This window comes from Triturus cristatus, chromosome 3_2 (genome assembly GCF_964204655.1).
Source record: "Triturus cristatus chromosome 3_2, aTriCri1.1, whole genome shotgun sequence".
Taxonomy (NCBI): Eukaryota; Metazoa; Chordata; class Amphibia; order Caudata; family Salamandridae; genus Triturus; species Triturus cristatus.
This window is the reverse complement of record NC_140584.1, coordinates 1,102,193,626-1,102,218,473: the sequence shown is the minus strand read 5'-3', so window position 1 is coordinate 1,102,218,473 and position 24,848 is coordinate 1,102,193,626. Positions and strand designations below refer to the sequence as shown.

The 24,848-nt window shown below is 42.9% G+C and overlaps 1 protein-coding gene across 1 annotated transcript in view; it reads right to left on the bottom strand.

Moving 5' to 3' along the window:
• TEKT1 (tektin 1) overlaps positions 1 to 24,848 on the bottom strand; it is a 176,078-nt gene that overhangs the window by 106,215 nt on the left and 45,015 nt on the right. Inside the window, exon 5 of the mRNA XM_085646946.1 lies at positions 13,179 to 13,322. Coding sequence (XP_085503072.1) covers positions 13,179 to 13,322 — 144 coding nt within the window. The remainder of the gene's footprint in view (positions 1 to 13,178; positions 13,323 to 24,848) is intronic.

Genomic DNA, 24,848 nt, shown 5'->3' with positions numbered 1-24,848 from the left:
TGGAAGGAGGAGGGGGCAATGCTTCCAAAAAGGGGAAGAAAGCAAAAAAAGTTAACCATGCTGCTGGCAACTGTATTCTAGACAGGCTTGAAGCTATTGTGGACGATTGTCAAGTCATACTAGAGGACTCTAGCTCTGCTCCCCTTAGCATTGGGGACTTGACCAATGATTTGCCATCTAGTCTCTCCATTCGCAAGATCCCTAGTATGTTTACCAAAGCCAGGGAAGCCCCTTCCAATGCACCCGCTTCCCGCACACCTATAGTCCATAATCATGAGTCCTGTCAGGAAGACAAACAGGCTACACAGAGTCTTACACCAGACACTGAATCTCTCTCTTCCACCACTCAGCTTGACCTCACTTGCTCTAATAGGTTTGCTATCCTGGAAGATCTAGAGGAGGATACAGCTGCTTGTCAAGCGGCTGGTCCCTCGCTCCCTAATGAAGCTCAGACCCCTGTCTTGCATGGGGTCTTGATGGAACAAAAAATCGACCAGTTATTGTCAGAGATAGTATCCCTGAAGAAGATAGTCATGGAATTGAGCAAGAGGCTCTTATTAACTCCTATGCAGCCTGCAACGTCTAGTAGCCCTGTGGAGCCAACATCACTTGCAACTCAAACCACCGTCCAAACAGGCCCTTTGTCAGTTACTCGTAAGGCTAAAGATCAATCCCATGCCACAACTAACTTCACTAGCCAGATTACTCTGCTCCCTCCTAGCCGGAGTATACCACCAAATAGGGATACTGCAAACAATCTGAGAACTGACAAAGTTACCACTCCTATCCCACCTTTAGCTGTAGGAATTGGACCAGTGAGACCCAGTAGCCAGAGGTCTGTGCCATGCCCTGGAGACAGTATCGCACCCAATACTACTCTCGCTAGTTCACTGTCCAACCCAACTGTAGTATATATGACTGGGGTACCAAGACTTACTAATAACCAATCTCACGAAAATGCGGACTCCCTTACAAACAAAGCCATACACTGGGTTAGGCATGTCAGGGGCTGTAGGTCCATTATTCGAGAAGACATTACCAAGGCCAGGAGACTGTCTCATTATACTAGCCAATCGGATTGCATTGAGCTTACTCTTTCTAACAGTACCCTGGCCGAGAATCTGGTACTCCTCGAGTATCGTACCTCGGCCCCGGACCACTCTGGTATCCAGATAAGGCGCATTCCGCCTTGGATCCCAAGCAACGATTTCCCAGCGGGTAGACAGAGGATTTTTAGCAACGATTCCAACTTGAACAGGGTTGACTGACTGGCCCAAAATCCTCCTCTCGAGGTTTGTCTTATGGAGCAGATCACTGTTGTTCTTAACGACATCGCCACAGCCCCTGAAAGCTTGTCCCCCCCCTTTTCTGCCCTCCCCGTCCTGTGAGATGCCCCCTGTCACTCAGTCTACCATCCCACCTGCAAAGCCTATGCCCCTTTTTAATCTTGTGTCATGGAACGTTGCGGGGCTCACCAAAAAGCTTTTGATCCCGGAATGGCACGATTTTATTGGCACATTCGACATATGTGCATTCCAAGAGACATGGAGTACAACCCCGTTATAAAAATCAGGGTATTCCACATATTTCTTACCGGCCATAAGCTCAGGGAAAGGTCGCCCTTCCGGGGGACTCCTTGTGTGGATAAACATTAAGCACAACTGGCAGGTTCAGTGCCATAACAATGTTTCCCCGGATCTGCTACATCTGACAATAAAAGGCACGTATGGCGGCCCCACCCTTGATCTCTTCAACATTTATGCTAGAGGTTCTATGGGTGGTCAGATCTCTCAGACAGTGGTTGCTCTGGAACATGAACTTACACATATTGACCGGAACTCCACTATTATTATCTGCGGAGATTTTAACTGCACTTTCGAACCCCTAGCCTCAGAAGATCTACTCGGGCTTAGTGATCCAGATATCACTTGGGGAATCCCGCCTTTGGAACTTGCTCCGATTAAGAAATGGTCACAAAGGGCCATCCAACTGAACGCACTTACACAAGAATTCAATCTACGTGCAGTGAATGGCAGATCTATATCTGACAAGGGTGGCGCCTTCACCTTCAACAGATTATCTTCGCCATCACGCATCGATTATATCCTTGTCGATATCCACTCATGGGGGCTCATCATAGATATGGTCGTCAAAAATACAATAGATAGCGACCACAATCCACTATGTCTACAAGCCAAAGACCCTTGGATGATAACACCTAATGTGGCCAACGAATCCCCAGTAATGGCAACCAAGGAGGTGTCATTGGCAGGGTGCTGTCGACGCCTTAAATGGCACGGGATCTCCCAACATGAGGAGAAGCTTGCTCTGATCAAAGAGCTTCTAGCCGGGAAACTTACCGAACTCCATGATGCTAGTACTAAAATGGATGATCCCCACCTAATAGCCTCTGTCTATTATGACACCATCAGCAAAATAGGGGATTTCTTTATTGTGGGGGAGAAAGCTCGCCCCAAGGCGGACTCCTCAATGAGCGGGAACCCTTGGTACTCCAAAAGTTGCAGAAGGGCCAGAATTACTCTGTCCCAAGCCTTAAGGAAACAGGACAGAAACCTAATCAGTAAGGCAAGACAAGACTATGCAAGATCATTGAAAGATGCCAAACGGGATTGGGAAGAAAGTCATTGGCAGGAACTCAAGGAGGCGGCTTTAAACCGGAATTCGACAACCTTCTGGGATATTCTGAACAGAGCCAAAAGGGCCAAAACAATAAGTATCCCTAATCACATAGCGGAGCTGCAATGGTTCGACCATTTCTCTGCTATATATGAGGGGGTGACTGCCTCTGACACACCGGTGGCGGAGGATTCGCCACCCATTGTCGAGTTCCCAGCGGAGACCAACTTTGGGATCCACGAAACCATCTTGGCCATCAAAAGCATTGCCCCAGGTAAGGCGGCTGGGCCTGATGGCATACCAGGTGACCTTCTTCTACATGACCCAATTCCCTGGGCCTCATTCATTGTTGTTGTCATGAATGCCATAGCTAAGGGCTGTATAGTACCGGCGTCCTGGAAAGCCGCGGTGGTTGTGCCAATTTTTAAAAAGGGCAATAAGGAGGACCCTGCTAACTATAGACCTATCAGTCTAATTGATGTAATACAGAAGGTAGTTGGCAGGGTTCTCCTAATGAGACTGAGATGCTGGATTGGGAATGGGGATGTTTTATCACATTATCAAGCAGGTTTTAGACAAAAGGTAGGCACCATGGATCAAGTTTTTAGATTTGTTATGATATATTGGAAAACGGTAGTCTTAGGCAAGGGAACCCTATATTTAGCTTTTATTGATTTAAAGTCGGCTTTCGACCTAATTCCCCGCCAACGTTTGTGGCAGGTTTTATTTCAACTAGGTGTTCCCCATGAGATTCTTGCCTTTTTAAAGCTTTTACATGAAAATAACCATGCCAATATCAGATGGGGGGCCCAAGGCCAGCTTACAGGGAGTGTCGCGGTGAATAGGGGGGTACGCCAGGGCTGTGTGCTGGCTCCCACCCTGTTTTCTCTATACATTAATGGGGTGGTGGACTTCCTTAGAGAGGTCCCTGCCGACGCGCCAGCCCTGGCTGGTGAAAAGATCCCCACCCTCCTGTTCGCCGACGACACTCTCCTGATTTCAAAATCCCCGGCTGGCCTACAAAGAAATCTAGATAGATTTGCTCTCTTTTGCAAATCCTATGGGCTCATTATTAATACTGAAAAAACCAAATTAATGGTTATAAATCCTCCGAGACGCTTTAGTTATACTTTTACCCTTGATGGCACTCCCCTAGACATTGTAGATTCTTTTGATTATCTAGGGATACGCATTGCAAAAGGGATGAAGTGGAGTGCACACTTGACCAAGATGCTTCTGTGCCACAAGAGGGTTTCCGGTGCCATTATAAGAGAACAACACCTCTCTACTAGCCGACCTGTGGCACCGGCTCTTGTGGTATATGAGGCCCAGGCATTGTCTAGCTCCATGTATGGGGCTGAAATTTGGGGTTACGAAAACATTCACGATTTGGTTGTCTCAGAGAACAAATTTATGAGGAACCTCATCTCCGTCCCAGTATCATCCCCGTTAAAACCTTTGCTGCATGACCTGGGGAGACACTCCATCCAGGACATTGCACGCCTACGCCCTTTACTATTCTGGGCTAGACTGCGGAGGACCCCTGAACTTGCTAAATATGCGGCAGGTCTAGATGATCTCCTATTAGCAGACACTGGGCGGAGGTTAAAATGGATCACCCACATAAAGCAAACACTGAAATCCATTGGCTACGAAGACTCCTGGGTATCTCAGGTACCCCCTCAGAAACAGGATCTTAAGGAAGCATATTGGAGTTGGGTAAATACAAGAGATCTGAATAATCCCAAATTGGGGAAGTTGAGTGTGGCTTTCTTAGAACATAAGCCCGTTTGTAAACTTGAGGCATATCTTGACTTCATCCAGTCCCCTCTGGACAGATCCCTGTATGTACGATTTAGACTAGGGTCCCTCCCCCTTAATTGTGTGACTGCTGGTTGGAAGGGATCCCTACCGCCATCTGCTGGTTGTCCGAGTTGCACAGCACCTAGTGAGTCTATTCCTCACTTCCTATTTGCTTGCCATCATTATCGAAGGCCAAGAGCTAAATGGCTCCGTCCGATCTGCAGAATGTTGGGATGTCGTGACTACTGTACTGCGCTACGCATTCTGCAGACGGATACTTCGTCCCTTACTATTGTCTGCGGCATTGCCAAGTACTTGGGTTGTGCGTGGCTATTGCGTAAGAAAAACATTCCATCCCAACTGCACTGACCCATTTATGAGATCGACGGCTACCATGTATTTTAACGAACTTTAAATAACTAAGCACTTTATTCTCTGTTTCTTATATGTTGCTTTTAACTGTTTTTATAACTTTTTAAGACGTTCGCGACTACTGATGTTTTTTATGTACACTTGATCCTCTTTTTTATCATTGTATGTTGTGCTTTTATGATATTTTATATCGAATAAAGCTTTACCTACCTACCTACCTACCTAAAATATAAACCACGTTTTTTAAAAAAGAATAAGTGACCAGATTGCAGCAGCTACTCAGGAGTCTTTCTAGTTTTAAATGGAATGGTGCTACTTCCCATCAGGGCTACTATACACCTTGACTCATGCAACTTTATTGGGCTCGGTGGCAACCTTTTCCAGTTCTTTTGGGCCCATCTTCACCTTGTTTTCATATTGAAACCATGCTTGAGGGAGAGAACCACTTCGGAGTCGGTGCAAGGATTTTTGGCGCTCCTGGCAAAATATTATTTTGCAGTGGAAGCTTTCCGCATTTAACTAGAAACTGCGTCTATCTGGGCTTTCTTTGTTATTTGGCACCATCTAGTGTTGGTGTCCTAATATTCCACACGTACCACACTTTTAGGTCTCCCTAACCCTCTCAGCCTTTTATGCCCCTCGTTACTCTCATGAACAATGTGGGACTCGACTGTTTAACTCGCTGACTAAAATTTGGGGCATTATCAAATCTCGTCACTGTTTGTTTTATCCACCAGTCCAGCCATGGCCCATCAGGATTATAGCTGTGGCTTTGAAGTTAGGCAAAATCTGTTTCCCCCTTTTTAAATTCGAAATAATTCTAATTGGTTAAATTTCACTACTTACGAAGCGTGTAATCGCTGGCCTTTATTGGTTAATTCAAATTGTTCATGTCTTTATCTTTGTGTTTAATTTAGTGAGGTGCTGGAACTAAAAGTAGGAATGAAGTGAATGTCGCCAAAACCTGTTTAAATCGATCAGGGTGGCTCATTGACTTACATGTTTGCGCCAATATTTACTCTGATCGGCAGGTCTGACTAACGCAGGCATCCATCCTTCCAAGCGCTTAAGTAGCCAGAAAAACATAAATACCCCTCACTTGGACACGCATCCTGTATAACTGCGAGCGAGGCCGTTTCTCCCTAAAAGGGCTATCCTTCCATATTTTCTATCATTTCTCTCTTCACTCCTTCTAGTAGCACTCCCTTCCTCTAATCTCCCTCTTTTCATCTCTCTTCCCCCTTGCCTTTTTCTGCTATCTCATTTTGTCTCTTCCGTCTTCCATTTACACCCCTTCCATCCTCCTTGTCTTACCCTCCGTTTCTTTTCACCTCTCACCTGTCTGCCTCCTTCATATTTACTAGTACCCCTTCTCTCATCTCCCCCTGATTGTTTTGCCCAGTTTCTCACTTCCAATCACACATTTGTCTCTCCTCATCTCTCATCCATCTTTCTATTCCATTTTTCTCTCTTCCCCTTTCTCCCTTGTAACGCCTCTTCCTATTTGTCTTCCTCTCCATCACTCCCCTCCATTTGGACCGTTTTTTTCCTCTCATCCCATTGCTTTCCTTTTTCTCTCCCTTCCTTCTGGACAATTGAAATAACAATAAATGTGTTTATGCCAGAGAGGTACCCCTGATTTGTGACATGTGTTCACAAATTTGGACTGCAAAGTAATGCTGTTGGTTAAATATAAGCCAATTAGACAAAATATTGACGTTTGGTATTTTTTCTTCATAAAGGGGAAGGGTAATATAAATAGGAAATATGAACAAGCATTGGCATAGCCAATAGGTCTCGTCTTTGGGACCTTATAAGTGTTTAGCCATGCAACAGTTGATGTTGTTGCACCAAGGATATTGTGCTGAATAACTAAATACTTATAAGCTCCCAAAAGCGAGACCTATTGGCTATGCCAATGCTTGTTATGTTGGAGAGTTTATTCCTTCAGGTTTACAATAAGCATATCATTTGCACATATCTTTTTATAAACAAGCACCTTATTTATATTATGCCAGAGAAGGACAGCCTATAAGCTTATACTTTATTTACAGTATGACCCAGAAGGACAGTGCATCGCCTGAGATCCCAGAGGGGAAAGTTAAAAAGGAAGTCTTTAAGTAATTATTCCAACACGAGAAGCGTATCTATGTATGCAAGACCATTGGCTAGTAATGCTCAAGAAGGACAAAGCTAAGAGTGGTTCTGACAGTGAATGGTTGTCTATTTTGGAGGGAGCCTCCAACTGTGGGGATAAAGGAGGTATGAAAGAAGGAAGACCAATCATGTTGAGAAAAGGTCTTTACCCTTAAAAAGGAGGCCCAAGCACCTCAAAAGGGAACAGTGTTCTATGCGGCACAAAAAAGAGGTGTCCAATGCGGTACAATAGAGGAATGGTGTCCTATGTGGCACGAAAAAGAGGTGTCCGATAAGGCACAATGGAAGGATAGTGTCCTATGTGCCACAAAAAATAGAAGTGTCCAATGTGGCACGATGGAGATGGGTGTCCTGAGGAACATGCAAGACATGGCTAAAATGGTAATGGGTGTTGTCCAGCCAAGACATGAACATTCAAGAAATTGAGTATGGGGGAGAAGAGCTCCAGAGAGATGATGATGAGCTTTATAATGAGTTTGTACTCGATCTCCAAAGGGGATGTTGATGGAGATGACCCCTTCAGTGAGGATCAAGTTCCTTCTACCTCCAAAAATGAATTCAGGACTCCGTTAGGAGAGAATATGCTGTCGCCCCACAGTATTAAACGTCCCAGAAGCACTGAAAGGTGGCCTATTGAACATTTTGGTGAATACATTGAGAGGTGGATCGGATCCCACTAGAGAAAGGAGAGAAGAATGTCCTCATGAGCGAATGTTCTAGGCGAGTAATCCATACAAGGTACACCTAGCGACCAATTGGCAGGGGGCCCAAGAAGGGTCTTGAGGGATTCCTCAACAAATGTCAAGATTGCCTCCTTGATATTGTAAGCCCACGGACAAGATCATTGATATGTCCAAAGAGACATATTTTAGGGACTTCCATTATACTTGGAGGATAGCGCCTGAAATCGCAAGGCTGCTCTAAAGAATATCAACCCCAAGTTGGGAGATTTAGCAGAGAAAGAGACTACTAAGGAGCTAGTTTTTGGCAAAGACATGGTGATAACCCTGGGCAAGGGGCCAAGTTCACACCGGATACCAGGGAGAGTACTATATTTTCTCATTCTTTTTCTTCTCAGGGACAAGTAGGTGGTCTCCTCAATCAATTTACCCAAGTGTGGGAAACCATTACACAGGGTGATTGGGTTTTAAGAAACCGTCCAAGGTTTCAGATTAGATTTCTCAGAAACCGACCTTTTTCAGTATACTCCTCCAAGGAAGATTTTGAGTGCAGATAAACAAAAGGTAGTACACAAGGAGGTAAAATCTATGGTGTTAAAGGAAGTGATTTTATAAGTTTGCAAAGAAAGAAGAGTTTTCATAAGTACACTCTTCCAAGCAGAGAAAAATAACAGGGGAAGATCATCTGTTTTAAACCTAAGGGATTAGAAATGATTCCTGGTGTATAGACACTACAAGATGGAAGGGATCCATCTTTTAAGAAGCATGTTGCTGAAAAAAAATTTAGTTGGTAAGTAGCATCTGCCTATTTTTACAATCTCCATTGTGAAGAAAAATCAGCCTCATTTTCAGTTCACTAAGCGGTATGGACTTTACCAATTTTGTTCCCTCCCATTTGGCCTTCCTTCAGCACCATGGTGCTTCACCAACATTATGAGGGAGAGAAAGGGGCATATGCATGGTTTTCTTAATTGGACGATATTCTGTTTATGTCCCAGTGTCAATCTCAATTATTTTACTAAAGCCTTCAGGTAAGTATGGGGTTCATAGTGAACACAGAGAAATTGATCCTCATCCCTTCACACTCTCTATCTATTTTAGGGTTCACAATAAGTACAGCCAACATGGTTCTGCTTCAGGCTACAACTCTAAGAGTACTTGCTTTTGAAGCTACTAGACCTACTATCCTCTTCAAATCAGGCAAAATTTTGTGGTTCGTTAAATATTGTGCTTTGTAAAGGGTAAAGCAGGGTCTTTCGGGGAGGTTTATGGTATGGAGACGAGGTTTCTCTAGATCAGGAGGAAAAGGGGGAACTGGTTTGGTGGTTAGATAATTTAGATGCCTGGTATAGCCAGGCAATCTTTGGATGTTCATCAGACTTCATTCTAGAATCTGATGTGCACCCCAACCAGGTTTAACTGGTTGCATTGCACCCAATGGGTATACATAAAACTGGTCGATTATGGTCAAACTCAGAAAGATATCATCACTTAAACGATTTGGAATTAACAGCAGGTCTTTATCCTCTCTAGAGTTTAAGACATTGTTGACAGGGTAGAGCAATATTATTGTGAATGGTCCATGTTGGTGCAGTGGCTTATATAAAACGCAAAGGAGGCTCATAATCCTTGGATCTTTCAGATTTAGCCAAGACACCTTCGATTTTTGGCGTACAACCCAAAATCAGTTTATAGGTAGAGTAATTGCCTGGAAATGCAAATATATCTGAGGACAGGAATTCAAGAATTTTGAAGGATTACAGCATCTGAAGACTGAGCAAGTTTGTTTTGGGGAATTAGCTTTTTGCTAAGCAGACTGACAGGGGAAACTGCCTTTACAACGACTCCTTGACAATGAAAAACCTATACCACGACTACCTAACAATGATCTGAACCTGAATCATTAGTCTTTTAATCACTGATGCATTTAAAACTACCAAGTCCCAACAATGACCTGTAATATTATTAAGTTTTAAATTACCTCATAAGGCCAGCAGATGGCACACTTGGATTGTATATGACAGATGTATTGATCACCTGCGATTGACGCTTCTGTTCAGTGCAGGATACACAGTTGAACTATTGATAAAATGGTGGATGGCCATATTGAACTATTGATAAAATGGTGGATGGACATATTTTATGTTTTTGTTGAGTGGATTTTCTTTTATTTTTTTAACAAATAAGTTTAGGTAACCGTTTTCTAAAATAGTGTTTATTATGTGAAAATGTGTTTGAATCACGTAAATGCATTAAAGGTAAAGGCATACTCGTAGTAAAAAAATTACATTAAAATGTAAGTATTTTGGTAAGTATTAAAGGTAAGTATTTTTGGGTGGCATGGGTAATTTTAGGGTTTAGGTGGGTGTGGGTTTTTGGGAGGAAAGGATTTTTTGGGGTTTAGGGTGGGTATTGGTTTTGGGTTTTGCAAGGGTTATTTTAGGGTTTAGGGTAGGTATGGGTTTTTGGGTGGAAAGGGATTTTTTTAGGGTTTAGGGTGGGTATGGGTTTTTGGGTGGCAAGGGAAATTTTAGGGTGGGCATGGGTTTTTGAGTGGCAAGTATATTTTTAGGGTTATGGGTGGGTATGGGTTTTTGGGTAGCAAGGGTAATTTTAGGGTGGGTGTGGGTTTTTGGGTGCCAAGGGTAATTTTAGGGTAGGTATGGGTTTTTGAGATGGCAAGGGTATTTTTAGGGTTTAGGGTGGGTGTGGGTTTGTGGGTGGAAAGGGAATTAATAGGGTTTAGGGTGGGTATAGGTTTTTGAGCAGAAAGGGAAATTTTAAGGTTTGGGGTAGGACATCAATGGCACTGTTCCTGTAAGGAGTTACACAGTTGCTGTAAAAAGTTACATTATTGCTGTTTACTCAATCCTGGTTTAACAAGAAAGGATGGAACAAGTTTAGCATTTTAAAGAGGAAGATTGTTCAGTGCATGGACAACTCATACTGTGTGGATTTTCTACTCTAGATCGCTTTTGTTTTATGATGTAATGTTCTTTCAAGTGCTGCATGGTGTTGCATTAAAGGAATAATGCATAATGCTTGCCTCCATATCTTTAACTACATTCCGATTCTCATGGCATTTTATTTAGCAAATCTCAATTCTGACACACAATCAAGCAGTTCCCAAACTATGTGGCTGACACTCATATTTACTTTCAGACGGCAACATGTCCTATTGTACAGGAAGTGGAAACATCTTCTTTAGAGTATTCCATTGGGACGGCCTCCATTATAGGGTTAGTATCACAGATCAATACAACGGCAGAGTTAATTCTGCTGGAGGGTTCTTCATTGGTACCGAATGAAGCAAAAGAAGATTTACCACTTGCTTGAAAAATCACCGCATTTTCTATGACCACCTGAATCAAGTCTTTTATTACAGAAATATGACAAATGTTCAGTCTAGATATCAGTTGTTCTTCTTGGAAGGCTCAAACACAAAAAATGATAGGACCATAAAAAACACCTATCATCTTCTGACAGATTTCATCTGGGCAAGGGTACTGACTCAATGGTCATGGTAGCTATGGACAACGAACGTCTGTAGGCTGATAGTGGTGGTATCAGCTGATTCTCTCCCACTTTTCTTCCTCAGGGCTACAGGACTTATCCTTCATCTGGTTATCTTCAATCCTGAGCCACAGCTACAAAATTAATTTGAATCATCCCTTTGACTAATCTAGGATAATTCTCTGGAGTGGTATCCAAAAGGGCAATGATCTTTCACCTCTACTTTTTCATATTTAGCCTTTTTTTTAATTCAGTGATAGTTACACCGAGGGTATTTGGATCCTCCTACAGAAGGGTAATGTTGGTTTTCTGAAGCAGTATTTGATGACACATAGATAATAAATAAATCAAATAAATTAACTCTGAAAATAGAAAAAGACATACAGCCTTGTACACCTCTATGGCACCATGTCAGTGGAAAATTATTTTTTACCACCGCACTGTGGAAAAATTATTGAACATACATACTTTTCTAACAATATGCAACATAGTTTTGTTGATAGCAAGCGTTTCTTCAGTAATTTAACTCTTTTCTATAAAGTTTTACAAAAAAATGCACGTGATCTTTTTAATCCAGAAATGTAAAACTAACCCAGATAATGCTTAAAAACAGTATGCAGCACCATCAAAATATGGTGTGAAGCACAGCGAGCAATGGGGTGGGAAGGAGTACCGACACAGGCCATGCCACTTTGGGACTCCAAACAACTTGGTACATTGCGTAACACAAGAGGCTTCAGACAGTGGGACCCGATAGGTATCTCCAGGGTGGGAGATCTTTGGAAAAAAGGGGAGACGATCCCCTTCACACAGCTACAGACCACATATAATATGGCTCCAACCGAGATATTCTGGTATACCCAGATCAGACATGCACTCACGACACTAATCCCAAAAGGTACAAGACTGGAAGAATCTTCACCATTGTAGGATAGACTCCTCATAGACCACCTCACCAAGAAGGCCATTTCACAGACGTATCGAAAACGAATAAACAACCACCCAGATCCCACTGCGGCCCTCAAAGCCAAATGGGAACAAGATGTAGGTGAATTGGATGATGCGGACTGGCTAGAGGCGCTGGCGTCGCCAAAGGAGGTCACAATACCATCCAAGCTCAAACTAGTGCAATTAAAAATCTTGCACCGCACATATTATACTCGAACACTCCTACACAAAATAAATAGGACGCCCACTCCACTATGCCTTAGACAATGCGACACACCAGGTACGTTCTTTCACACCATCTGGCTGTGCCCCGGGATTACGGGTTACTGGACCGCAGTGATGTGCACAATGACGCAGGTCATGAAGGTCACTATTCTCCCTGAACCAAAGAGGTGCCTTCTTAATAGATGGGAACCCACAGATCTCAATCACACAGCACAGGACTGGGTGACAATGGGTATGACAGTAGTAAAACGTAATATAGCACAGAGCAGGGGAGGCCACCAAACACCTACCTTATGCCAATGGTGCAGAGACATGGATGGTGCCATGATCGCAGAGAAATCAGTATATATATACACAGGGGCTGTCCCAAGAAATAGTCTAGGGTCTGGGACAGTTGGAATACATATGCGAACCCCCATTTGTAAAGTCACTATCAGGAATGAGTGAATGATGCGACCCAAGGTAAAAGACTGGTTACGAGACAGCCCATACACCACTGGCTCACGGGATAAAGTCGATACAACTACCACCTACTATGATATGTCTGCTAATACACTGATATATGCCTTATTGTGTCAACTTTCTGTATCATTGATTAATGCTAAAATGTGTCAAATTGTTTTGTCAATCAATATAACAATAAAATGCTTTTTTTTAAAACAGTATGCAAAATTAAAAGTTGAGCCATTCAATTTTGCCTTTTTAGATTAATAGAGAACATTATGCAAATTTGACTCTAATCTTTAATTATACAGTATTTGACTACTTCAAATAAGTTCTCACTTATTTACAAGGTACATATTAACAAAGGCATCCTACCTACTGAAGGAGGTAACTACTTACTTGCCCTCAATTCTTACAACATTGGATACATATCCAATATTTGGATTGTTGTTTTTCAAAGTGCTGCAATGATCGTCGATTGTTATAGCTTGGAATTTGTCCTTGAGATCTTTTTCAAGAGAGTATTTTGCAGAACGACATGCCCTGGAAACCAAAGCAACAAGAAACTTGTGAACAGAACATATAATCAAAACCAACTGTTAACGATATTTACAATAACACCACAATATGTGACTTTCTACTATTGAGCTGAATTGAAAAGCAAATTGCTTTACACAAGATGCTCTCTGTCTCGTGGTACATATACTTATTGTTGGACCTGACCATCTCTGCAAGGTCACCCCCAAACATTTTGCCTTTACCACCTACTTTTTTGCTGAATTTGTTTTTGCTGGCCTTAGGACTCTGTCCACTGCTAACCGGTACTGTAGCGCATGCTCTCTCTCCTCTAAACATGGTAAAATTGGCTTACACCCAACTAGCATATTTATTTCCTTGTAAGCTCCTAGAAAAGGGGTACTAGATCTACCTGGAGTTTGTACATTAAATGTTACCAGTAGGCCTGCAGCACTGATTGTGCCACCTACTTATGTAGCATTCAAAGATGTCTCAGGTCTGCCACTGCAGCCTGTGTATGCAGTTTTAAACTGCCATTTCGACCTGGAAAAATAAACCATTTACTGGGCCCAAACCTTCCCTTTTAATACATATGTCTCCCTAGGGTAAGCCCTGGCCAGCCCAGAGGGCAGGAGCAGTCAATTTAAATATCTGGACTTGTACTTTTAAGTTTTACATGTCCTGGTAGTGAAATACTCTTAAATGTGCTTATTATGGGACATATAGAGAAAGATTGATATTTATATATATATATACTCTGTGTGATATTTTTTATAGGCCTATTACACATCATTGACCTATGTTTCTCCAATACCTTTCCTTGGAAGGAATCAATGTTTGGCATAATGAAATGCAAATAAATAATGTAAGCAGAAAATGCTTAGTGTGCGCATCGCCCACCTTGAAGACAGTGAGCGAGCATGAGCACAAGAGATTGATATACATTCTCTCTGATATTTTTGTAGTTACAACACGAATTCCATAATTTGGCGACCCCTGGCTGTAGGCAATTTTTATTAGGCCTATTTCCCTACACATTATGGATTATGGTTTGTTCCCTAATATTTCTTTAATAATTATTAAGGTTCTGTATCACGAATTGCTTGTAAATAGATAATGTGCAGAGCGCACATCACCCAGCTCGCTACATAGCCTCGAAGAACAGGTTACTTACCTTTGGTAATGTATTATCTGGTAGAGACACTGTCTAGCCACTGATCCCTTAATTTTTTATTCTCCCCAGGTGTCAGACTGGATCCAGGAAAAAATCAGTACTTCTGCACGCCGGGTGACTGCGCTGTAAGGCGCCCTGATGACGTGGACAATGGTTGAGATGACAGTGGAGACATATAAGTCCCCTCAGGCAAGCGGACGTCAGCTTCTTCTGTGAAACGTTCTGCGCCAGGACGCAGAGCCACTACAGAAACTAGCTGTGGAAACAGTGTGACAAAAAAGATCAATATACCTTTAAAAACATAAAAACAAAATGGAAATAAATCGTATGACCATACCAAGGCCCAGAAGGAAAGGCAAGGTAATCATAAACAAAGGTATGACAATTCCCAATCAAAATAAAGGAATAAGATCCAATGAACCATTGATTCACACAACTACTTGAAAGAGTAACCACTAGTATATAAAACCAGTACTGAAAAGGGGTATAACCCTTATTCTACAGATCATTCCCAGAGCAGAGCGGATGGGCAGGGTGTTAAGGAACCTGCGGCTAGACAGTGTCTCTACTAGATAATATGTTACCAAAGGTAAGTAACTTGTTCATCTGATAGAGACATCTAGCAGCAAATTCCATAAGTTTTGAATTAAATACCATAGCTATGCCCAGCCAGAGGAGGATCTGCAAACCAATGCTACAAAAGTTCCCAACAAAAACTAGCTGGTCGAAATTAACCACAGACTAGACACGCATAGGAATTAGATGAAAAAGAGATGGCTCCTTATAAAAACTTTGGCAATGACCACAGACAATTTAAATAAAAAACAAACCCGCAGGAATGGAAAAACCCCAGCCTCAAGGGGAACAAGATAAAACCCTGTCAGAAGACATCTGACAACAGTCAGACAATAGCATTTAATACCAAAGGGTAAGTGAGCCCTTGCACTGGAGGGGCCAAAGGCAACGTGCATGTCACGTAACCCGTATTCTCTACAACAGTAAAGAAATATCTGAAGGAAACCTAACCTAGGGCATCATTAGGATGGCGGTGGGACCGCCACCGTCAGGCCATTGGTGGCGGTCCCACTGCCATCGGACCCTGCAGGACCGCCTGCCCCATTATGATGGCAGGCAGACGGAGGGTGGGCGGAGAGTCCGACTGCCACGCATTCGACCGGCGGATGGACTGGAATCCCTACAATGGTGGCAGTGCCTGCTCAGGCACCGCCGTAGGGATTACAATGTCACTTCCCGCCAGCCATTTCATGGCAGTTAACCTGACATGAAAAGGAAGACGGAAAGGGACTTGGGGGCCCGTAGCGGGTCCCTCTTATCCCCCTGTCTCACAGGGCCCTGGGGGGCGCCACATATTCCTGCACCATGTGGCAGGCACCATACAGTGCCTGCCACATGGTACAGTGATATGTCAGATGTGCTTATTCTGTACTGTGGCACATGCTGCAATCCAAAATATACACATTGCGACCGCATTGAAGGTGGTCTCATCCTTATAGCGATGGCGGGACCGCAGACTCCTAGTCGGGCGGTACCATTTCCGACAGGATGGCGGTCAGATGAAAGTCTGACCGTCATTATAATGAGGCCCCTAAAATCTCCAGAAAAAACGGGTCCCCAGAACCCATTCTTATTAAAAAACAATTCATTGCAAGGTCTGGAATACCAAACCAAGTATCAAGGTAGATGAACATCATGAACCATCCTTGAAACAGAAACATAATTTTGCCAAATTGACCTCCTGAGGGTTCACATAATGTATAGTGGCTGTTGAAATGGAAAGATAACCATTAGTAGAGAACATGCAACCTACTGACTGGAAAGGTGTGACTATCAATTTACCAATGCCAAAGAATATGAAAATATCCATGATGTTATTAAAGGGAAGAAGGATCAAAAAGCAAACCTTCTCTTCTGATGAAATCCTACCACCCATGTAAGGCATGGCCGTAAACAACCCTACGGCAACTATTTCAACACTGCATCTCAGGTAATCTGAGAAGCAGAGCCCTTGGGACAACCATATTCCAAAATTTAACATAGTAATAAACATCACCTCCAGAAATGGAGAAAACAAAGACTGTAAGTATTCAGAAGAATACACACCAGGCACCCTGAGATTCCTAGATATAATGCCTTCAGCAAAAAAAAGTGGGATGGATATGCCCAGACGTGGGTCCCTTACTCACTGTGCCACTGGATTCAAGCTAGCCTGGCTGATGAAGGGTAATACCCAGAAACCGGTCCCAGGATGCTTGTTTCCAGTCCAGGGAGGACCTGGATTGGCAGTTCTGTCTGGACTGTTCCCATGAGGCACAGGGTCAAGACTGATTTGCATATGGCTGGGTCTAAACTGGGGTGGCATGGTGAGCAAAAGAACGATGGATTTAACCCAGATCTCTTGACTGGAGGTGAATGTATGATTTATTCAGCATTCCGTCCATCATTTGATTGCATATCACTTTTCACCCTAAGTGGGATGGTTATGCCCAGACGTGGGTCCCTTTCTCTCTGTGCCACTGGAATCAAGCTAGCCTGGCTGATGCAGGGTAATACCCAGAAACCGGTCCCAGGATGCTTGTTTCCGGTCCAGGGAGGACCTGGCTTGGCAGTTCGGTATGGACTGTTCCCAGGAGGCACGGGGTCAAGACTGATTTGCATATGGATGGGTCTAAACTGGGGTTGCAGGGTCAGCAAAAGAACGATGGATTTAACCCAGATCTCTTGACTGGAGGTGAATGTATGATTTATTCAGCATTCCGTCCATCATTTGATTGCATATCACTTTTCACCCTAAGTGGGATGGTTATGACCAGACGTGGGTCCCTTGTTCACTGTGCCACTGGATTCAAGCTAGCCTGGCTGCTGAAGGGTAATACGCAGAAACCGGTCCCAGGATGCTTGTTTCTGGTCCAGGGAGGACCTGGCTTGGCAGTTCTATCTGTGCACCACTGAATTAGATGGAAAGTGCACTCCGCTAGAGTAGCAAAAGGGACTGCATTGGACAAATCGGAGGCCAAATTTCAGAGTATTCTCCAAAAACATGTATAGACTCTGTATACAAGATCTCACCATTGGCATAAGTACTATGTCTCTATAAGTCACAGTAATACAAACTAGCATTACCAAACTGCATCAAAAGAAGCATGTGAAAAGGAAAACTTCCTAAACGGTAGATACTTGCAAATGACCTCTAGAGCAGTAAGCCTATTATCACAAGAAAAAAGAAACAAGAAAGAATATACCTCAGGTATCTTTATACCACTTAACCCGCTAAAGACAGTAATGAAACAATAACATCTGCAACCCAAAATAACACCAACCAGGTAATCAAAAAAGGCTCATGTCAATGCGCTAATATAGGTAGGCCCTTTGAAAAAATAAAAAAACAGTATTACCTATACAACTCAAGATATAGGGTCATAACTAAAGAACATATTACAGAGAAAGAGTAATTATGACTCTTTGTCACTTCTCCTATCTCGGATGCATCTCAATGCGAATCGGCCTGAGACCCAAAAAGATGAGTGCCGTCAAAGGCCATATTTACTAAAGTCGCCTTTACAGCCTCTGAAAAACATGAAGCTCTAAACCATGCACGACGCCGGAGCGCTACCGAAGATGCAACTAATCATTAGTATAAGTGCCACATCTGAATATTAGCATAGCTGACTGTTGTCCATCTCTAATCAGGTTTTCAACATCAGAATGTATGTGATCTAGAAGAGATGACAACATGGTCTGCATTGCAAGGTATCCCACAAATCATAGAAAACCCTCCAAGAACACAAGACGTGTTGGTGGATCTTAATGCAGAAGCGAAGATGTGTCTGACACATGCATCTTGACACCTAGAATCCTATGGTGCAGAATCCACATCCTGTGAGGCTGTAGCCTGAACTACTGTCTACAAGTGTTAGCATGCCTGAGGAGACAGACTGGGTCTCCTAGATCAGCTAGGTGCCTACGAAATAAAGCACGGTCCATAGAGACCCCTGTATCAGGCTTGGCCCATGTTCCTCACAATGTGTCATATAGGGGCACACTGTATGGAAGAAAAGGCTCTTCTCTTGACTGTTCTTGGTAAGGGACATCAATCAGACGGTTGGTGGACTTCTCCACAATAGGCAGTGACAAGTACAAAACTGCTGCCACTCTCCTCAACACATCTGCGAAGGAGGCACTTGCTTCAGTTGCGAGACTAGGAGAAAAATATAGTCCAGAGGCTAGAGAGGACTAATACCCACTAGCCTCGGCAAGAGCAGATATCCAACTCTCCTCCACTTGAGATGGAATAACTTCAGAAATGGGCTGAAGAAGCTCAGACCTCCTTACATCACCTATTAAAAGGTGACTCTATGAAGTCTCACCCTGAGAAGAAAGTGAAAATGCCACATTAAGTTTGCTCTACTTACTCCGCACCTGACACCGATTGACTCAGAGAAGAGAACGCTTTGATGTTGATAGGAGGAGGAAGAGAGACTTTGATCGGCCCGCCGACGTCAATGTCAGAGTTGGCTGATCGACAAAGGACGCCGAAGGTGTAGACCCCGAAGGGCTGTGTACCGGTGGCGTAACAGAGTTGGCCGACGCCGAACAGCGCCAACCTAAAGACTTAAATGGCCCAATTGCCACAGAGGACTGATCCACCGGCATGGTTCCACTCAACTCATTGGGGTCCATGGGCGCTCCAGTGGAAGGTGGAGGACCAAAGATGAAGTGTGGAGAGTTATAATACTCCCTCATCTGGGCCATCAATACCCTGACTCCAGGAAAGATGGGGAGACGCAGGGCAGAGTCATGACTTGCCTTCTCAACTGGTGCGTGCGAGGAGCCATGGGAAATGGAGTCTCCATGCGGCGAAGTCGTGGAGTGGCACAACTTCAAACACCTGCACTTACCCTTAGACTATTCTGATGTACGACGTCCTGGAGAATGACTCCGGCTCCTAAAATGGCTTTGCGAACTGCCCTCCACAGGAGATTGAAAATAATGAGGCTGCAATGTCTCTGAGGACTGCGACAGACGTGCCGGCAGCAATTTCATAAAGTGTTCCTTGAGCGCTTCATCTTCAGTCTCTGGCAGAAGCTGCATACCTCATAAGTCGTGGTATTACCCCAAACACCACATACAAACGGTCTGAGGGTCTGTAACTGACATCTGCTGAATACAGGCCACATAAGGATTAAAGCCTGACGACATTGGGGAAAGGCACACTGTTCCCACCGAAAAAAAGCGGCCGAAATAGGCCAGGAAAATATACGTTCTGAGGAACCCCTTCTCCGGATCCGCGGTGCAGAAAAGAAGAAACTGACGTCAACGCACCGGAGGGGCCTTATATGGCGCCACTGACGTCACAACCGGAGTCATGAAGCCGGGGGCGGCGCTATTTGCCGGCGCACAGAGTTACTGCTGAAAAATTTCCGAATCCAGTCTGACACCTGCGGAGGATTCAAAAATTAAGGAATCTGCGGCTAGATGTCTCTATCAGATCATAGCGAACAAGGGGGAGTGCAATGAGCGCCAGCCTTGAGGCCACCATCTTGGAGGGAAATTATTTCCCCAAGAGAAGCATGCATGCCACCATCGGTGTGCCGCTTTTCCATTTTCTATCAGATGAGAGCCGCTTCGCGGCTCCAGGTGTTTGCCACTTAGTGGGTGCTTTTTGATCTACCAGGAGGTAGGCGACCTATTCTGATCATTCTTGCACTTTTGGGGGTAATATACAATTTCATCCATCCCTCCATTGAATTGCTATTTTTTATTTTTATGCAATATTCCTGATGCTGAAATTGAGGCACATTTGGGTAAGTTTGGGAGTTTAGATGCCCTATCCTCTAATAGTTGAACAAATTGCTGGTGGTTAATGACATGAACAGGTTCTTTTAACTATTTTCTTTGGCGTACACTGTGCGAGGGAGATATATCCATTTGTTGGATACCCCTCTCTGAACTTAGTTTCAGATACCCCATACGAACAAGTTGTGTCTTCAGGTGTGTTTGAGGTATCGACTTGAGGTGAGTGACATTGATGCAACATGATTTATTTTGACTTTATCAATTACTGTTTGCGCATTGGGCCTGACTATATGTTCTTTTGTACACAGGTTGTTCCATACACTGTACTGATGAAGACCCTAATAGATGTAGTGGACTTACACGCCTTGTGAACGGAGTTGAAACTTTAATGATTACCATTGTTGACTGCACTGTAATTTCTCTGACTGGGCAGTAATGTACATGATAATACTGGCTCACAGGAGCAAGAATACAAATTATTTCGCAGCAGGTGGGTTCCGTCAAAGAGGATTTTGATTTTAATTTTGGGACATTTATGTTCATTCCTATATTAAACATTGGAGCATTTGTGCAACAGCAAGATTAATGTTTAAACCAATATTATTTTGAATCCAAAAGGACCTTGTTCCATATACCAACTTTTAGAAAAGTTGTCAATGTCCTGCCATAGCCATTTAGTGCCTGCAGCATGTGTATGGGTCACGTGACTGGGTGTAGCTAACAACTGGGCTTTGTGCATTCCAGCCACACACAACGGAGAGCTTAGATGTGCCTGGATGGGCCATCACTGACAGGGTGGAGGGGTACAGCTGGACACAGCCCTACTTACACATGAAAAGGCTGTGTTCTGCGTCCACAGAAAGGGATGCATACCCCAAGTAATTAGTCTGAAACCTGAGTAGGGAAGGCAGAAAGCCTATGGACTTCAAAGGGAAACCTCTAGAAGGTTCACCCACTACAAAGGAAGAACCAGGTAAAAATCTTGGTCCTCAGACATCAGTTTTTCAGTACACTTCTGTACCTGTGGAAACTCTTCCAGGAAGAAGGACTGCTGTGCTGCTGAAAGGACTGCCAGTCTGCTGAACTGCTGCCCTGCTGGACTACTGCTTAGCTGGACTGCTGCCTTGCTGGATTGCTGCCCTGCTGCTCTGCTGCTCTCCTGCCTGAGTCAGAGGGATTTGGACCTGCACCTGAACCCACAACTCCCTGGTTGACTCTAGTGCTAGTCTGCTGGCCTCCTGTTCAGAGCTACAGAGCAAGAACAGGCTCCTAACCACCTGAACCAGCACCCATATCCAGCTGGACCAAGCCCCTGACCCTAAGTGAGGATCCTTAGGCCCTGGACCCTCGGTGTGGCCTCAGAGAGGCTGAATTGAAGTTGTTGGGCTCTTCTCAACTGTGAATGGGCTCTTTAGCACCAAAATCTTGCACCAATTCAAAGTTCTGTCAGCTTGACCCTTCGCCCTACAGGATTAACCATTCACATAGCGCGCCAACACCAAGCATCAGCCCGACCATTCGTGACGACACCAGGATGATCATGCTACATAAACACCTGGCCTGCTCTTCCCGCTACATCTTGACTGTCTACAATGCTTCACTGCTCTTGCAGCACCCTCCACTGGGCTAGACTCAGAAGGTAACTATTCAGGGGGACTGACCTGACCCCTGTATCCAGACCACGATCCATCGCGGTCGGCCGGAATTGTGGCTTTCTCCTGGTCCCGCACGACCAAATATCTGCAAGTGGCGCTTTGGGCTTTTTGGTGCTATTTTAAATTAGATCTTTAAAATGGCATATCTCCGGATCTAATGATTGTATGCCTATCATTTTGGTCTAGTTTTTATTAAGATCTACTCTATTTGGGTTCCCTTTTGGGGTGTGTTTTCATTGTATTACTATTTAAAGTGTTGCACAATACATTACACATTGCCTCTAAGTTAAGCCTGACTGTTCTGTGCCAAGCTACCAGAGGGTTGAGCACAGGTTTATTTGGGGTCTTTTTGTGACTTCACCTTGAAAAGAATTGTGGTTGCTGCTTGAGAAGGGTTTCACCCCCCTCAACCAACAACCCAATTTCTTACACTTATGTATAACAACCAGTATGGATTCTAAGGCTGACTGTGTCAAATCCCACACTAGTTTTAATGATTAGCTTTGTGCTGCAGTCACAAATGCCAACCAGTCCAACTCGAGTGTTACAGTCAGGATTGGCACTTATCTCCTCATGCCCTACAAGGACTTGCACAAACGATCTCTGGGTTTTTGTGTTCTTTATTATATTATGAAAATACAAGAAGGATACAACTCACAGAAGGCTTGTAAAATACATATCCTTTCAAACCATCCTATTTAATGTTTAATTGCAATTATTAATCAAAATGAAAAGGGTTTCCATTTCAGGGTTTAAAAATCTGATGTTTTTATAGACTCATATTTGATCATAATGGTGTGCAATTCAAGAGTGTGTGTGTGTGTTTGTGTGTAAAAGATGTAAAGAATCGGTATGAATTGCATCTCTAAAGAAAGACCTAGAGCGATAGGACCAAGGATGAAAATTCTCATTAGATTTTTAAACCTGTATTAATCAGGTGGGGTGGATGAATTCTTTCTCTATGACCATAACTAATGATATCATGTGTTTCTAGGTTTTAAGTGCATATCACCCCATTCAAAGAGGACCATTCAAAGTGGACTGGGATATTTTATTCTATATGCTTGCCTATTTTTACATGTTTTTAAAACGAATCTTTGATAGAATGTTCAGGGTGCCATCATAAAATCCCCTAGGCATGAAAACAAACCACAGTTATTTTTGTATTGTTTATTCACTTTTTGTTCCCATTTTACATCATTTTCTGCCTCCATGAACAACTACCTACCCATGCAGAAATGTGGATAAAAGCCTGATAGAAATGCTGTGTTTTGATTCGTACATAGCTGTTTAATAACTGCCCAGGAGATTCATAGTTGGTACCTGATTCAAGCCTCATTATAGTATCCAACCAGTTATCACTGCGCCTTCTTCCCAGTACAGCTGCCTCTGAAGATCAGAGGTGTGATGGTGAACGCTAATGTTCACCTCGCTCACAGAATGTACCTGCACTGGAAGAACTGTTTCCAGAGAAGACAAACCTTTCGCTTTTCTGTGTCTTGATCAATATGTCCTAGAAAATGGTTCTATTCTCCGCTGTTCCGGGTTCCTGAAATAAACGAGTCACGGAACACATTTATTTCCATGTTTTTTATATCATTAAGTGCTTCCGGTTTGTGAAAATGCATTGTCAAAGCAAGTATGTCTGCTTTGCATTTTGAGTGTAGACTAAAACATAAGGAACACCCTGCTGCAGAGAAAAAGTAAAACACAGCAATAATGATTGTGTTTGTTCTACAGTGAACCTAAAACACCAGTCAGCCAATAGAATCAGCTGGGAGGGAAACAACCATATAATACAGTTCTCTGTTTGAGCTGAAAAGGACCTAAATAGATAAGACTATGAATTAAAAAGTTATTTTCTGTGAAGATTCATGTTTTCTGTTTAGGAAGGTGTATGGATTGTTAAGATTCAGTTTCTGAGTTACTGTGGTATTGTTTACAAATGTACTACATGTTTTCTAAGATAAGTGCTATCCTTATGAAAAAGAAATGAAATGTGTGATAAAGATAATATATTTGCGGAATACTGGGATAAATCTGAATACTATTTTAAATGAAACATTTGGAAAATAAATTATATATACTCTAAAAAAAAAGTGAATAAACAATTGATTTAAAAATTAACTATATTTTGTCATGAATTAGGGGTTTGATGTAGGCATGTTGTAATACAATAACCATTTTTATAAAAATGTAAAATATAATGAATTATGAATAAAAAAGCATCCTTTTTGAGTTGCGTAAAAGTCACGTAAAACTAAGAAAAACTAAGATAAACTAAAGAAGAATTGATCAGGCTTGCCTGGTAGATTTTAAAATCGAAGAAAATTACACTGGAGTTTTGTACATGTCTGTACAATTAGAATCAAAGTAAGACTCCAAATCCCAAATTAATGTTTTTATATTTCTATATTTATTTTATGAGCTACCCCGTTGCGCCTCTTATATTCACTCAAATGTATCAATTTGCCGATTGCATGTTTATTTTCAAAAATGTTCAAAAGTGAATATTCCCAAAAAATCCTGATTGCTGTGCATTAATCACAATCAAATAAGGAACAATGTATGGAAAATAAGCAATATGTGTTTTTTGCACCTTTGATATAATTAGAGATTATTGCTGTTTTCTGCAGGCATAGCTGGAGGTTAATTCCACATTTGGAATTAACTGTCACTATCGCCTGCAGCAACCTGCATTAGTCCTGATTCCAAAAAGAGGACTAATAATGAGGGCAAGAGCAATTTACGACAATTTTTTTCCACATCAGGAGGAGATATTTATGAGTGCAACCCTTTAGCTATGCTTGTGGCTTCACATGGCTAAAAGGAATTTAATATTTGTGATTAGGAATTACCAACACACAATTGTATTGCATTGAGATCCCCTATCCGAACTAATACCACAAC